The 14,499-nt window shown below is 39.1% G+C and overlaps 1 protein-coding gene across 5 annotated transcripts in view; it reads right to left on the reverse strand.

Moving 5' to 3' along the window:
* Positions 1-14,499, reverse strand: part of zbtb16a (zinc finger and BTB domain containing 16a) — a 256,819-nt gene that overhangs the window by 93,189 nt on the left and 149,131 nt on the right. For 4 of the 5 annotated variants that reach the window (XM_059956857.1, XM_059956854.1, XM_059956856.1 and 1 more), the window contains exon 4: positions 7,771-7,857. The exons of the other annotated variant lie outside the window; for it this stretch is intronic. In XM_059956857.1, coding sequence (XP_059812840.1) covers positions 7,771-7,857 — 87 coding nt within the window. The remainder of the gene's footprint in view (positions 1-7,770; positions 7,858-14,499) is intronic. 5 annotated transcript variants of the gene reach the window in all.

A 14,499-nucleotide genomic window follows, 5' to 3' on the forward strand; every position in this document is an offset into this window, starting at 1 on the left:
ATAACTGAGACTGCCAAAAGGATGTAAATTATTTTTTGAAACACCATTATGATTTCTAGCACTCTGTTCGAAAAACAGCAACACATGCCAAAACTGTGTTGAAGCGTAGATCTTTGAACTATTGTTCAGACTTCCAAAATGTGATGTGGCACTGCCCATAACCTTGTCACAAAGGATTCTTACCCAACAGATGAACTCATAGAACACTACAGCAAAGAAACAGGCCCTTCAGCCCATCTAGTCTGAGTTAAACCACTAATCTGCCTAGTCCCATTGACCTGCACGCAGACTGCAGCCCTCCATACTCTCAAATATTGAAGTGGACCCCACTACTTGCACTGGCAGCTTGTTGCAAACTCTCACCACTCTGAGTGAAGTTACCAGGGCAGGTCTTGCACAGTGAACAGCAGGGCTTAAATGTTTCACCCTTCACCCTTAACCCATGACCTCTAGTTGTAGTCTCACCCAATCTCAGTGGAAAAAGCCTGCTTGCATTTACCATATCTATATTACTCATAATTTTACATAATTTATCTCTACCCCTCATGATTTTGTATACTTTGACTTGAATGCAAGTCTCCAAAATGATGAACCAATATCCAAAACAGGCTTATATTCTGCTCTAGAAACACAATGGAGTTTGATCCACTTTGGTCATAAAAAAAGTCTAAACCAAACTTTGCCCTATTTAATATCCAAAATTCACAAGTATGGTTATCAATTCTAAATTATTAATCATTCAAGGCCCACTCCAATGATTTGAACACAGAATTTTAGCTGACATTCCCAAAGATGGGTTTACACAATTGGATTTCATTTGTTTGGATGAGATTTTAAACCAAGGCTTCATCCTTTCTGACAGATGGATACCAAAAATCCCATGCCAATATTTCAAAGAAAAAAATCATTATTATTCATATTACAATATTTCCTGAGAGAGATCTCATGTAGGTTGGTCAATAGTTACCTCTCAAGCAATACCAAAAATAACAATCTGATTATTATCACTTTGCTGCATATATAATTTGGTTCTGCACTATTGGAATGTCACATTTTTATGTTACAGTTGTGATTATATGGCTATATTTTTCAAATCCAAATTAATTCACAAGATGAGAGTCTGCTGGGAATAAGTAGCATTTCTTGCCTATCCTGATAAACCTCGACGTATGCCTTGTTGAGCAATTTCAAACAGGGAAGTTTAGGGCAGATCATGATAGATTCCCTTCCTAGTACTGCATTAATTACCACTTGAATCATTAATGAAAATTCAGTGGTTTCAAGGTAACCTTTACCAATGTTAGCTTTTTATTCCAGATTTAATTGACAGAATTTAAGTAACTATTCCCAAAAATGGCCTAGCAAAGTAATTAAGGATGGACAATAAATAGAAGCCTTCTAAATGGTCCAACATCTTCTGGATGAATAAAGGACATCAGAGATGGGTATGTGGGTTTGTCCGTGGTGTTGTAACAGTGCTTGACTGAGTTAAAAGCATCAAAGAACCAGAGTAAATCTGGTCAAGGCAAAAAAAAAGACAACCGCATTCAACAGATTCACCCTCGGGGAAGCATCCCCATATGCTAAAAGAAGAACTTGATCTCCTGATCTGCATTGTCAAGGCCCTTACATTTATTTAACTACCTGCACTGCACTTTCTCTGTAACAGTAACATGCAGGTAATTAATGCAGACATGTGAGAGGTATTGCAATTCAGTAGGAATTCAGTGTTGCAATTCAGTGTTGCAAAGTGTTAGGTGTTGCAATTCAGTAGTGTTGCAATTCAGAGGTCTTACACAGTAAATGGTAGGTCACTAAGGAGCATGGTAGAACAAAGGGATCTTGAAATATAGGTCTATAATAAGTTGAAAGTGGTGTCACAGGTAGACAGGGTTATAAAGGAAGCTTTTGGCACATTGGTCTTCATAAATCAATGCACTGAGTACAGGAGATGGGATCACAAATAAGAGAAAAATTGCAGATAGTGGAAATTGGAGCAGCACACACAAAATGCTGGAGGAACTCAGCAGGCCAGGCAGCATTTATGGGAAAAAAAAGTACAGTCAACGTTTCAGACCGAAACCATTTCGCAGGAAGTGGGATGTTATGTTGAAGTTATACAAGACATTGGTGAGGCCCAATTTGGAGTATTGTGTGCAGCTTTGGTCACCTACCTACAAGAAAGATGTAAATAAAATTGAAGGAGTACAGAAGAAATTTAAAAGGATGTTGCTGGGTCTGGAGCACCAGAGTCAGAAGGAAAGAATGAATAGGTGAGGACTTTATTCCTTGGGATATAGAAGGTTGAGAGGAGATTTGATAGAGGTGTACAAAACTATGAGGGGTATAGATAGGATGAATGCAAGCAGGATTTTTCCACTGCAGTTGGTGGGACTACAACCAAAGGTTGAATGGTGCAAAGTTTAAGGGGAGCATGAGGGGAAACATCTTCACTCAGAGGATGGTGAGCATGTGGAATGAGCTGCCAGCACAAGTGGTGCATGAGAGCTCAATTTCAATGTTCAAGAGAAGTCTGGATAGGTACTTGGATTGTAGGGTTATGGAGGGATATAGTCCCAGTTCAGGTCAATGGGAATAGGCAAGTTAATGGTTTGGCACAGACTAGATGGTCCAAATGGCCTGTTTCTGTGCTGCACTTTTCTATGACTATGACATGATATTTTGTAATAATTTTTCCTTGCCTTTTTACTGGTGTCCGGAATGATCTGTCTGGATGATATGCAAACAGAAGTTTCGACAGTATCTCTGTTCAGGTAATAAAATAAACCCATCGCAATAAGTGGGCTTACTTGTTGTTGATAGAATAATTGTCAAGTCCTCAGATAACAATGCAGTCCCAAGTTCCAGACTACAAAATTATAACTAACAATGGCAAGCATCTCCAAGAGGATGGAATCTAACACTTCACCAAGATTTTCAGCAACACTCCCTTTACCAAAATTCAAACTCCCATCATCTGCAGTGGGAGGTTTGAGGAGGGTCAGTCATGAGCCACTTAGTGTGAGCAGTCACATGGACACTGTCGACATGAGCAGACTGGAAATCCTGCAGTGAGTGACACTTTTCCATCACGTACAAGGCATGAACTTGGAGTGTGATAGAATAATCTGCTGCAGCTTGGGTGAGTACAGCTCTAAAATTAACCACTATGTGGTTGATTTCCACCCCACCAGTCACACCTTGAACCACAGAATCCCATGACTATACAGTACAATACAACAGCTTCTCAGTCACTTCCCTGCTACCAAAAAATCTATCATCCAGAAGTACAAGGACAATCAAGAAATGAGAATGCCTCTCTATGTCATAACCTATTTCTTCACCATGAGGTCAAAATCCTAACTCACTGCTGAATCAGGCTTGGGAGCGGTGGTGGGGGAACATGCACCTCAAAGGCGGCTGTTCCACTGAGAGTTAACGCTAACAGTCATTAAAATGTTCTCCTTCCAACTAATAACCACATTTTGGGTGAAAATAATCAAAAGAAACCAAGAAACAATTAAATGTGTTTGTTTAAATATTAAATCTCAGCAATTAAGAAATCAAATCCTCAGCTTGTCAAGAGGACTATTTATAGGTTCATCAAATAGTTACTAATTATAATGAAATGCATCAGGGACTGGCAAGGACTTGTGAACGCCATGGAAGAATTTCTACACAGCTCAGTTAACACCAAAAAAGGAGGAAATATAAACAGCCAGTGATTCATTCATTATATTAACTGTTATCATTCACATTAAATTAGATTCATCACCTGTTGTAGTAGAATGTAATTTTGGAAATGGTTCCCGTCTTCTTTGCCAACACTCCACCAGTTTTCATTTCCCACCCACTGATGCTAGATACCTTTCTGGAATCCAAGTTAAAAAGGTGAAAAAGGTGAATGAGAAGATCAACTAGCCTGGTAACTATATTGTGGCAGTGATACAGAAGTTACTGACTAACCAGATCAGTTTCCAACATGTCTGCAGAAATGACGTAGGGAAGCTCCCCATAATCAGAAATTTGGAAAGGCTAGGGTAAAATTCAGTCGTCTTCTTGCAATTGGTATACTATTTGTCAAATTACCAGCAAAACTATCAGTATCTTTCAGACTGGCCTGATCAATAGAGTGACTGTATATTGAAATATTCTTTCTGCAGTAACTTCTCCATCAAGGGTTGAATTTCGACAGTCCTAATGACATTTCTAAAAATAATGTCATGGAGAGCTGAGCCTTGGACCCTTTGATCTACAGAACCAACTTACCAGATTTTTACATCCAAGACCAGTTCCACTGGACCACTTTTCAACCTATCATTCAAAACCATTCCATCCTTCTTTCCTATTCTCTCTTAATTACAACAGCGAAATACCAGTGGAAATACATTTTCAAAACAGCACAAACCAGTACATTGAAACACTGCCTGTAAAAGAGAACATATTGTGTCAATAGTTGGAGTCGATGTTAAAATTCTCATTTTTGTATTCTAGTTCCACCATTGTTTTCCATCTTTTCTCTCTCTGTTGCACCTTGGACCTTAAATCTTTCCAAGTAATCAATACTCTTATTTCTAGTTTCATTCATTTCGGACTCTACCATTGTCAGCTATGTGTTCAGCTGCTTGGGCATCAAGCTTTAGAATACCTTTACCCTCTCAACATTTCTCTTTTGATGAACATCTGCTGAAGTGACTTGATACCAAATTAATGTTCGACATTTACTCCTGTGAAACAGAGTTTTGTTGTGACAAAGGGGGATATACAAATGTAAGATAGTAGTGGAAAGAAAGATGATTTTTTGGATACAGCTCAATAACAGGCTCTTTTAGCCGTATGAGTCCCTGCTGCCTAATTGCATCCATGTGACCAATTAACCTACTAACCCACATCCTTGGAATGTGGGAGGAAACTGGAGCACCCGGAGAAAATCCATACGGTCATGGGGAGAATGAGCAAACTCCTTATGTACTGCAGTGGGACTGAATCTGGTAATAGCGTTATGCTGATGTAGGTGAAAGATTGGTCATTCTGAGTATAAAATTGAAACTTGACCATTGGCCAAGCACAACTGATCAAAATAAAAATGAAATGGCTGTGTTTTTTACCCCTCATCAACCTTATTTGCACAACAACTTGCCTGGACTTCAACAACTTGAACTGAACATATGCACTAAAGGTCCTCTCAACCTGGGTGAAGACTTTTGGCCAAAACTCATCCTTCTTCCCACAAGCTATGGGCAGATTCCACCATCTGACACCAAAGCTAAATTTAAGCCAATATTTAGGGAAGTGCTGCCCAATTCTGATCACTGGTCCCATTTGCCCTCCTGCTGAAAATCGTACCCTACTGCCACCCCACAGTCAAACTTGAAATCTACATCCAGTAATTTCCCTGACATTCCAGATCAACGTCCCTCAGTTGCACCCTGCCTGAATACCTGTCTAACAAAGCACTGTCTGCTAACATTGTGTCAGACTGTCCTGAGTACAGCACTGAACAAAACCCAAATGTTTTGACAGAACACAGAGATAACCCAATGCCAATAGGGTAGCTAGAGTCCACCATAGATATCACTGAAATAGAAACAGAGACCAGGAGCTAGACTCAAAAACAGTTACTTTCCCCAGCAGTAAGGCTGATTAACACCTCCACCCACAAACCCACCCCACCACACCTCCAACCATCACTACTTTATCATTTCCTGTCAGTCACCTTGTGTACAGACACTCCTGTGCCTAGAGTTACTTTATGGACATACAATCAAGGCATATAAGCTATCTTATGTATCTATTGTGTTCTTTATGTGTTTTTCTTGTGCTGCATTGGATCCGGAGTAACAATTATTTTGTTCTCCTTAACACTTGTGTACTAGAAATGACATTAAGCAGTCTTCAAGGTTCATGATCTTCTTCTTGATTTCTGAATGAACAATGAACCCATGAACCTCAGTATTTTGCCCTCTTATTACACTACTTCTTTAGTATGTGTATGTGTGTGCGTGTGTGTGTGTGTATGTGCGTGCGTGTGTATATGTGTATGTGTATTTAGTAATTTATAGTTTTTATTATGTATTGCAATGTACTGCTGCCTCAAAACAACAAATTGCACAACATATACCGGTGATATTAAACCTGATTCTGATTTTGAATCTTGAGCAGCCCAGGTTGGCTGTAACCAGGCACAGAGTAGTTCACAGTCACACTGCATTTCAGTTTGATCATGAGTGTACTTAATCAACATAACAGTTGAATCATAATGACCTTGTCGGTCTTGCAATATACTGGGGAGAAGATTCCAGAATTATAATAAGAAAGATCTTGATCACTTTGGATCCTTAACATGTTTTCTTTCCAAAACAATGTATTTCTTCCTGAAGTGCGGTCACTCATTTTTACAATATGGTTGGAGAAAGAGTTAACATCACAAAAAGATCTGTGACCTTTGCAAACTCATTTTGCAACATCAACCGTCTGATCCTCATTCCTGTCCAATATAAATAGGATCTTGGCAGTCAAGAGGAGTACAACAAGCCACTTGTAACTCAATATTTTTAACCACTTTTTGGAAGGGCTGCCAATGCAATGAATCAGCTTAAAGAATATTTGCAGTAAACCAGAAATTGGCTTTAAATTATTGTTTGTCAATGAACTTTTAAACTAATCAGGTGAGTTGAAATAATATTTGATAGTGGTAAATACTGTTCTTGATATCATTCCAATGACAAATATGATTAGTAACTACATCATCTGTCCTCCAACATTTGGTTGGATTGCAACTCAGGTTTTTTTTTAAAAAAATTGTGAAACAACTCTTTAATGTCCTACGGCAAAGATGTCACACAGTAAATGAACTATATCAGTGACGTGACTGGCGGTGTAATCTTACTGGGTCAAGCAAACTCCTGTTCCATGAAGTTACTATAATTCTAAGCAACGTTGTCCAGAGGACTCAGAATGTGACTTGAAAAATCCTGTAAATTATAGAGTGAAGGAGGAAAGGGGAAGTAGCTATGGAAACGTGGTTGAGGGAATTAGTACAAGGCTTACTTAATGAGGGAGCGGTATTTAGTTGGATGAAAAATCATGTCCTGCATCATCAGGTTGCAAAGAACATCAAACCTATCCTTTACAGGAAACTCTACAATCCAGGGGGACTTGTAGCTCATCCAACCCTGCACAAGTTCTGTGAGAGTATACAGTCAGTCCGTCCTACTGCCTCCTCTTTCCCCATAGGACTCTGCAAATATCTTCCCTTTGCTTACTAGGAAATGGAAACCAAAAACCATTGCTGTGGCTGGAGATCTGAAATAAAATCAAAAAATCCTCAGCAGTCCTAGCAGCAACTGCAGTGAGAAAAACTGAGGCAGCACTTCAGGTGTATGACTCTCTATCAGAATACAAGGTCACCTTTAGGGATTTTACTTCTATTACCTTCCAGGGGAGCACATTTTGGACCTTAGCAACCCAATGAACTACAGCCTTCTCCTTGTTCCCATCTCCATCACTGCTTCCAGTGCTACACTGTCCAAAACCTCGCTATTGCAGTGCCAAGTTCTGGAACCTCCTCCAGCAAGCTCTGCACTTTATCCTCTACTGTACTCCTTACCATCTACCACTTTAGACACATTTTTGCTCCCAAGATCTACTTGTAAATTAAATGTCCATCTGGTCTGCTTCACAATGACTTAGATGCTTGACTGCCTTCAAGAAAATCAATTAAAAAGGGACAGATCAAAAATCATACAAGATAAAGTTTCGAAAGAGTACCGGTGTGGGTTTGTCGATGACTTTCCAGGGCATCTTCTTTAGAGAACTGTGCGCCACACTGGTCACAAACAAAGGCCTTTGCACCTGCTGAAATAGAAAAGAGACACCACAGTTTAAGACAAGGTGGCTCATAAAATAAAATGCATCTGGGTCTCAGCACCCAGTCACCAAAGAACAGGACAGCAAAGCTGAGGAACAAGTCTCGGCTGCAAGGCGGAGATTTAATCCTCATTAGAGCATTCTGGTTGGACTTCAAAAGTACTAACATAAATTTGAAGATTTACTTTTATATATTCTTGGGAGCCAAGTACTGCAGCCAAGAGGACCTTTTATTCCCAGCCTCTAACTTTCCTTATAAACACAGGTAGAGACCCTTTGGCCTACAATGCTTGTGCCGAGCTTGAAGCAGAATTACACAAATCCTTTCTACCTGCATATGATTCATAACCCTCCATTACCTGCATATTTATGTGCCATCTACCAGCTGGTTAAATGTCACTATAGTATCCACTTCCAGTACAGTACTACCCATGGCAGTGCATAACCAGGCACCCATCACTCTCTGTATACAAAAAAAGAGCTTGCACTGCACATCCCCTTTAAATTTCACCGCTCTAAGCCCAAATGTCTGCCCTCTAATATTTGACATCTCTACCTGGGAAAATGATCCTGGCTGTCTACCCTTTCTGGGCCTCTCATAATCTTATAAACCTTTAATAGGTCTCCACCCGAGAAATCAACCCAAGTCTGTTCAAACTCTCCTTACAGCTCACACTCTCTAGTCCAGGCAGCATGCTGGTAAACCTCTTTTCTACCCTCTCTAAAGCCTCTACATTCTTACAGTATTGGGGCAACCAGAACTACATGCAAATACTCCAAGTGTGACTGAACCAAAAGGTTCTGTGGCTTCCTGATTCGATATTCCACATCCCTCGTGATGAAGGCAAGCCTTTATTATTGCATGTTCGATGTGTGTTGCCACTTTAAGGGATCTGGATACTTCCCAATTGCACCCATGTGATCAATTAACCTACTAAACCATATGCCTTTGGGAAAAAACCAGAGCAGCCAGAGGAAACCCATGCAGTCACAGGGAGATTGTACAAACTCCTTACAGACAGCGTGGAATTGAACCCAGGTTGCTGGCGTTGTGATAGCGTTACGCTAACTGCGAAGCTACCGTGCTGCCTCAAGTTGCAAGAGATTCTGCAGATGCTGGAAATCCAGAGCAACACACGCAAAATGCTGGAGAAACTCGGGCAGCATCTACAGTATTGTGCAAAAGTCTTAGGCAGCCTACAATCTTTTTACATGTTTTCAGATGGCATGGACTCCACAGAACCCTGATCTCAACACCATCAGGCTGTCTGGGATCACCTGGAGAGACAGAAGCAAGCGAGACAGCTTAAGTCTGCAGAAGAACTGTGGCTAGTTCTCCAAGATGCTTGGAACAACCTACCAGCCAATTTTCTTATAAAACTGCATGAGAGCGTACCTAAGAGAAATGATGCAGTTTTAAAAGCAAAGGGTAGTCACACAAAATATTGATTTGATTTAGTTTTTTGAAAATTGTTTACTGTACTTTATAGTGATTATTTTGATATTTAGAAACTTTCTACTTCATTATTTTTGAAAGCATCTTCGCTTTACAGAACTTTATTATGTGTGCCCAAGACTTTTTCACAGAACTGTAAGGAGAAGAATAAATAGTTGATGTTTTGTGAATCAAGCAGACTGTTTGGTGCCAGATAGCATCGAGTTTCTTGAGTATTGCTGCAGCTGCACTCATCCAGGTAACTGGAGAGCATTCCCTTACACATCTGACTTGAAAATGAGTGAAAGAATTTGTGATGTCAAGAGGCGAGCTCCTCTCCATACCTAAGCTCTGACTTGCTCTGTTAACCAAAGTATATCTGTGGCTGGTTGAGTTGAGTTTCTGATCGGTAACCCCCAGGACGTGAATTATAGGGGAAAGGCAGCGATTAAGTTCCATATCTTTAAAATGGACTCTTTCAATTAATTCGACAAACGATGGGTCTGTATAGTGCCAAAGACTTCTGCCCAAGTTGAACTAAAGCCAAGTTGCTTAGCGTGAGGCCAACCACAATCAGTTCAAGCTGGTTGTACATTGTGATGAAACATTTGGATATTCATTTGGTCTGGTCATGCCCTATGATCTGGCTCACTACTTGATCCAGGTCAGGATATTTGTTCAGCATTAGTATGTTTACTTGATCAATATTGGGTCTTTTTATTACCAGACTGATCAACATCATGTTTGCAATCATTAGATTTAAAAGGATGGTTGAGTCAGGAAAGAAAAAATTATTACAAGTACTTTGTTTGCCTCCAGTTGAGTTCAAATTGGAGTGATCAAGCATACACCCAAGGAGACAAAGTTGAATCAACCTTTCATCCACAGACAGCAAGCATCACCAGGTGCCCCAGTAGCTCAAGGGTTAACACCGTTCCAATAGAAGAACATCTCTTCACTGTTGGACCACTTTCACCACTTGAGACTGAGCCAAAATAAAACAAGTAAAAATTGATAAATGGAATCTGATCTCTTCCCAGGTGATCAGTAAAAAGTGATGAGCTAAATTAAACATTAAGCACTGTACAATTCTACAAACACTGCAAGGTTAAAAGGTGTGGTGTTACTAGACGAGATTATCAAAAGAATTGTAATATGAATAAAGCTTTGTTTCCAAGCTCAACGTGGCTATAATGAGCAAAACAGGAAGTGGCCTATCAGATCAGCAAACCAACACTCACAGTGAAAGCCAAAGTGAGAAGTATTAGAGGTGTAGACTGATAGAAAATAGTCTCAAGACCAACTGAACGAAAAGATCAAAAAACAAAAAAAGAATCAGTTATCTAACACCAAAAATGTAAAAGGTGTTTGTGTGTTTAATATTGAAGGTGTGGTACCAGATAAAATCATCATGGCTAAAGAACTTTATCTCCTTTATAGATGAAATCCACCCAAAACTTGAAGTGGTTAAACAGAAAAATAAAGATACAATAAACATATGCTGCTTCCTCCTCGCCTTACAGTTAGTGCACATACAGTCTTAATCTGTGCTGGGGCAGCCAGGCCTTGGCAAGTAACATTTTCACTATCGATGCAAACGTGGGTTCAAGTCTCACTCCAGGGTGTAGGAAGCTACCCCAGTGATGCAACCAAATGTTATTAAAAATAACATAGTTCAAAGTTCAAAATGTATTATCAACCTTGAAAAGGTATTCAGTCCCCACAACTATTATCACATTTTACTGCCTCATTGTCTACATTTAAAATATATTGCACTGTGCATCATGTCAAATCAAAAGTAACACTCCAAAACCTGTCAGCAACTTACTGGAAATTAAAAAATAAAATTGACAGGTTGAAAAATTATTCACCCCCTTTGTAATTACTTCACAAACTTTCCTCAGGTTTCAATATACTGTATTACCTTACAAACTCACCCAATTTGTTGATGTACAAATTTGGAGTATTGCCTATTTTCAATGATTTCACAAGAATACTGTAAATACTCCTTTCTCTCTGTGAGGTCCAACAGTATGGTGGATTTTCAACAGACTAAACCGAAATGAAGACAGAAGAGCTTTCGAGACAAGTCAGGGAAATGATACTAGAGAAGCACAGATCTGGGGAAGGGTACAAGACCAGCTCAAAGGCACTGAACAAAGCTGGTGAATAAGTGGGGAGGGGGAGTGAAACCACAGCTACACTGAAAGTACAGGCAATGTTGTGCTTTCTTTGTAATTGTATTTACATGCTGGAGCCAGGACAGCTCCTCTGAAATGGAATTTATAGAGAGGTGTTTCCAGGGCTGCTGAACATGGCCTGTTTTGCTGTTCTTGGACTCCATTACTTTCTATGGCTCTGAGATCAGAGATGACCACTCTGGCAACCTGAACAATTGTCCTTCATCAAACATCATTGAGAAAGCCACATTATTCTTTTCCAAGTTTTGCTTGTTGAAGCTTGCTGTGCTTTATTTGGCTGTCATAGATTCCAACAATAATTATTGCTGCTTTTCTTTCATTGGCAAACCATAAGACCATAAGACATAGGAGCAGAATAGGTCATTCGGCTCATTGAATCTCCTCTGCCATCCCATCATGGCTGATTTATTATCCCTCTCAACCCCATTCTCCTGCCGTCTCCCTGTAAACTTTGAAGCCCTGACTAATCAAGAACCTATCAACCATGCTTTCAAAATGACTTGACCTCCACAGCCATTTCACAGAATCACCAGCCTCTGGCTAAAGAAATTCCTCCCCTCATATCTCTGTTCTAAAGGGACGTCCGTCTAATCAGAGGCTGTCACCTCTGGTCCTAGACACTTCATTATTAGAAACATTCTCTCCAGATTGACCATCTAAAAACTTCCATGTTTAAAGAGATTAAAAATTAATTTTATTTGTAACATTACATATAAATATTGGAACATACTGTGAAATACATCATTTTGCGTCAATGACCACACTCTGAGGATGTGTTGGATGGGCAGTCCACAGGTCTCACAATGATTCTGGTGTCAACGCAGCATGCCCATAATTTATGAATCTTAACCAATAAGTCTTTGGGATACGGGAGGAAACAGGGAGAAAGTGCACTCTCCTTGCAGACATTGGCAGGAATTGAACCCCAACTCCGCGTGCAGTAAAGCGCCATGCTAATCACTATGCTCCCTTCAAGTGGCCAGAATTTGACGATGAAAGGGTGGCATTAAGTGCCCCATTGTTGAAAGCAAATCTGCTTCTAAAGCAAAGCAGATGATTCAGTAATCAGATTGGATTCACATTTCATTGTTTTTCTCAATGCCCGGCAGTCTGTAAGTAATCTAAAGCAGGTTTCCACAGATTTCTGAACTCCTGCTCTGTCAAACCCAGATCCCATTACTTTTAGTTAAATGTTTGGACAAAGCACAAGAACATTTACAAAATAATTTTCAGTGGTACTGGGACCCATTTGTGTATGGAAGGCCAAATTTACAATACTTATTGAGGGACCTAAGGCTAAATCAAATGAGAGTAAATGGAGAGAGACCAGAGGGGGAAAATAGTCCATTCAAATACAACATTTACTTCAACATTTCAATTAATAAAATAATTAAAGATATTTAAAATAACTACTATTAATATTATTTTCAGATTTAAATTAATAAATGTTGCTTCTGTTAAGTATCTCTCAGGACATGAAAAAATATCTGATTTTTTTTTTTAAATTCAGCAAAACAAGCAATTCTTATTTTGCAAAATTGTGCATTTGGCTACTTCCAGGGCAGTATGGATATGGTGGGCTGAAGGGCCTTATTCTGTACTATAGATTTTATGAGAGGTTGGAAATGGGAAAAGGGGATTGGGAGTGATTATTGTTCCTTCACCTCAATATCAGCAACATAATTTCAACAATAATCAACATTCCTTCAAAGTGTCCTGGTGAATATTATACCTTAAACCATCATTTAATTTCTATTTCATCATTACCATACTGCAGAATGTGGCAGCTTGCTGTTCAAAGCACATTTCCAGTAGGGAATACATTTCAAAAGTATTTCTTTAGTTGCAAAATGCTCTGAAGAAAATGAGAGATGCTATAATAATTCAAATATTTAGTTTCGTAATGCTGCTCAGTAAGCTGATGTAGCTCAATTCAGAAGTTGCGAGTTGGACCAAATCCATTTAATCCAAAATTTCGCACATCAACCAGCTTGTAAAGTGATTTATAATTTTTCCATTATTAAGTACAACCCATTGTTGCATCAAGTAACTGTAATTATATGAAGCTGAAATTAAAATATCACTTGCAACAGGATTTATATCCATCACTAACAATAGCTATATTTGTATGATTGCATTATTCACAACATATCATTTGTCTCCTTGATGCCATACAAATTATATATTTAATTTACTTTCAAGATTTAAAATTCAAGATTGTTTAATGTCATTTCCTGTACAGAAGGGTAAAAGAGAATGAAATAATTGTTACTCCGGATCCAATGCAGCACAAAAATAACTATTTTTACAAAACTGCTGAAAAGGATGTACTTGATGGCAAGTAAATACAAGTTAATTCTAAATTCCTTGGTTACATTTTAATCAATTACATTTTAGTTTGTTCGGTCCTCTGAGTCGAAGCATGGACTTGAAATTAATGCTGAAGGCATGAATTATTATCTCTCCACCAACACCAATAAACAAAAGAAAATCTGCAGATGCCGGAAATCCAAGCAACATGCACAATGTGCTGGAGGAACTCAGCAGGCCAGGCAACATCAGCCCAAAACGTCGTCTGTACTCTTTTCCTTAGATGCTGCCTGGTCTGCTGAGTTCCAACAACATTTTGTGTGTGTTACCAATAAACAATTATTCTTTTAGAAACCCACTAGCCAAGGTCATAATTATCAACTGTCACTCTTCTCCTCCCAGTTTCTCCCAACTTTCAAACCCTCACTGCACTTTTAAAATTTAAATGTAAATACATAAAAATCAGTCATAATTCAATGGTGGCGTAGGCTTGATCAACCAAATGACCCAATGCTGGTCCTGTACCTTATGGGCTGATATCTTGTCCTATGTAACCGGTTAATGTAATTTGATGTGTAGTCCACTCTTTAAGTGCAACTTCAATGCTTGCTTTCAAATTTGTCTTCAATCTCCCTCTATATCATCTCAGTGATTACCTTCAGCTCAACATCTCTGAAGATATTG

The sequence above is a fragment of the Hypanus sabinus genome, chromosome X2 (assembly GCF_030144855.1).
Source record: "Hypanus sabinus isolate sHypSab1 chromosome X2, sHypSab1.hap1, whole genome shotgun sequence".
Taxonomy (NCBI): Eukaryota; Metazoa; Chordata; class Chondrichthyes; order Myliobatiformes; family Dasyatidae; genus Hypanus; species Hypanus sabinus.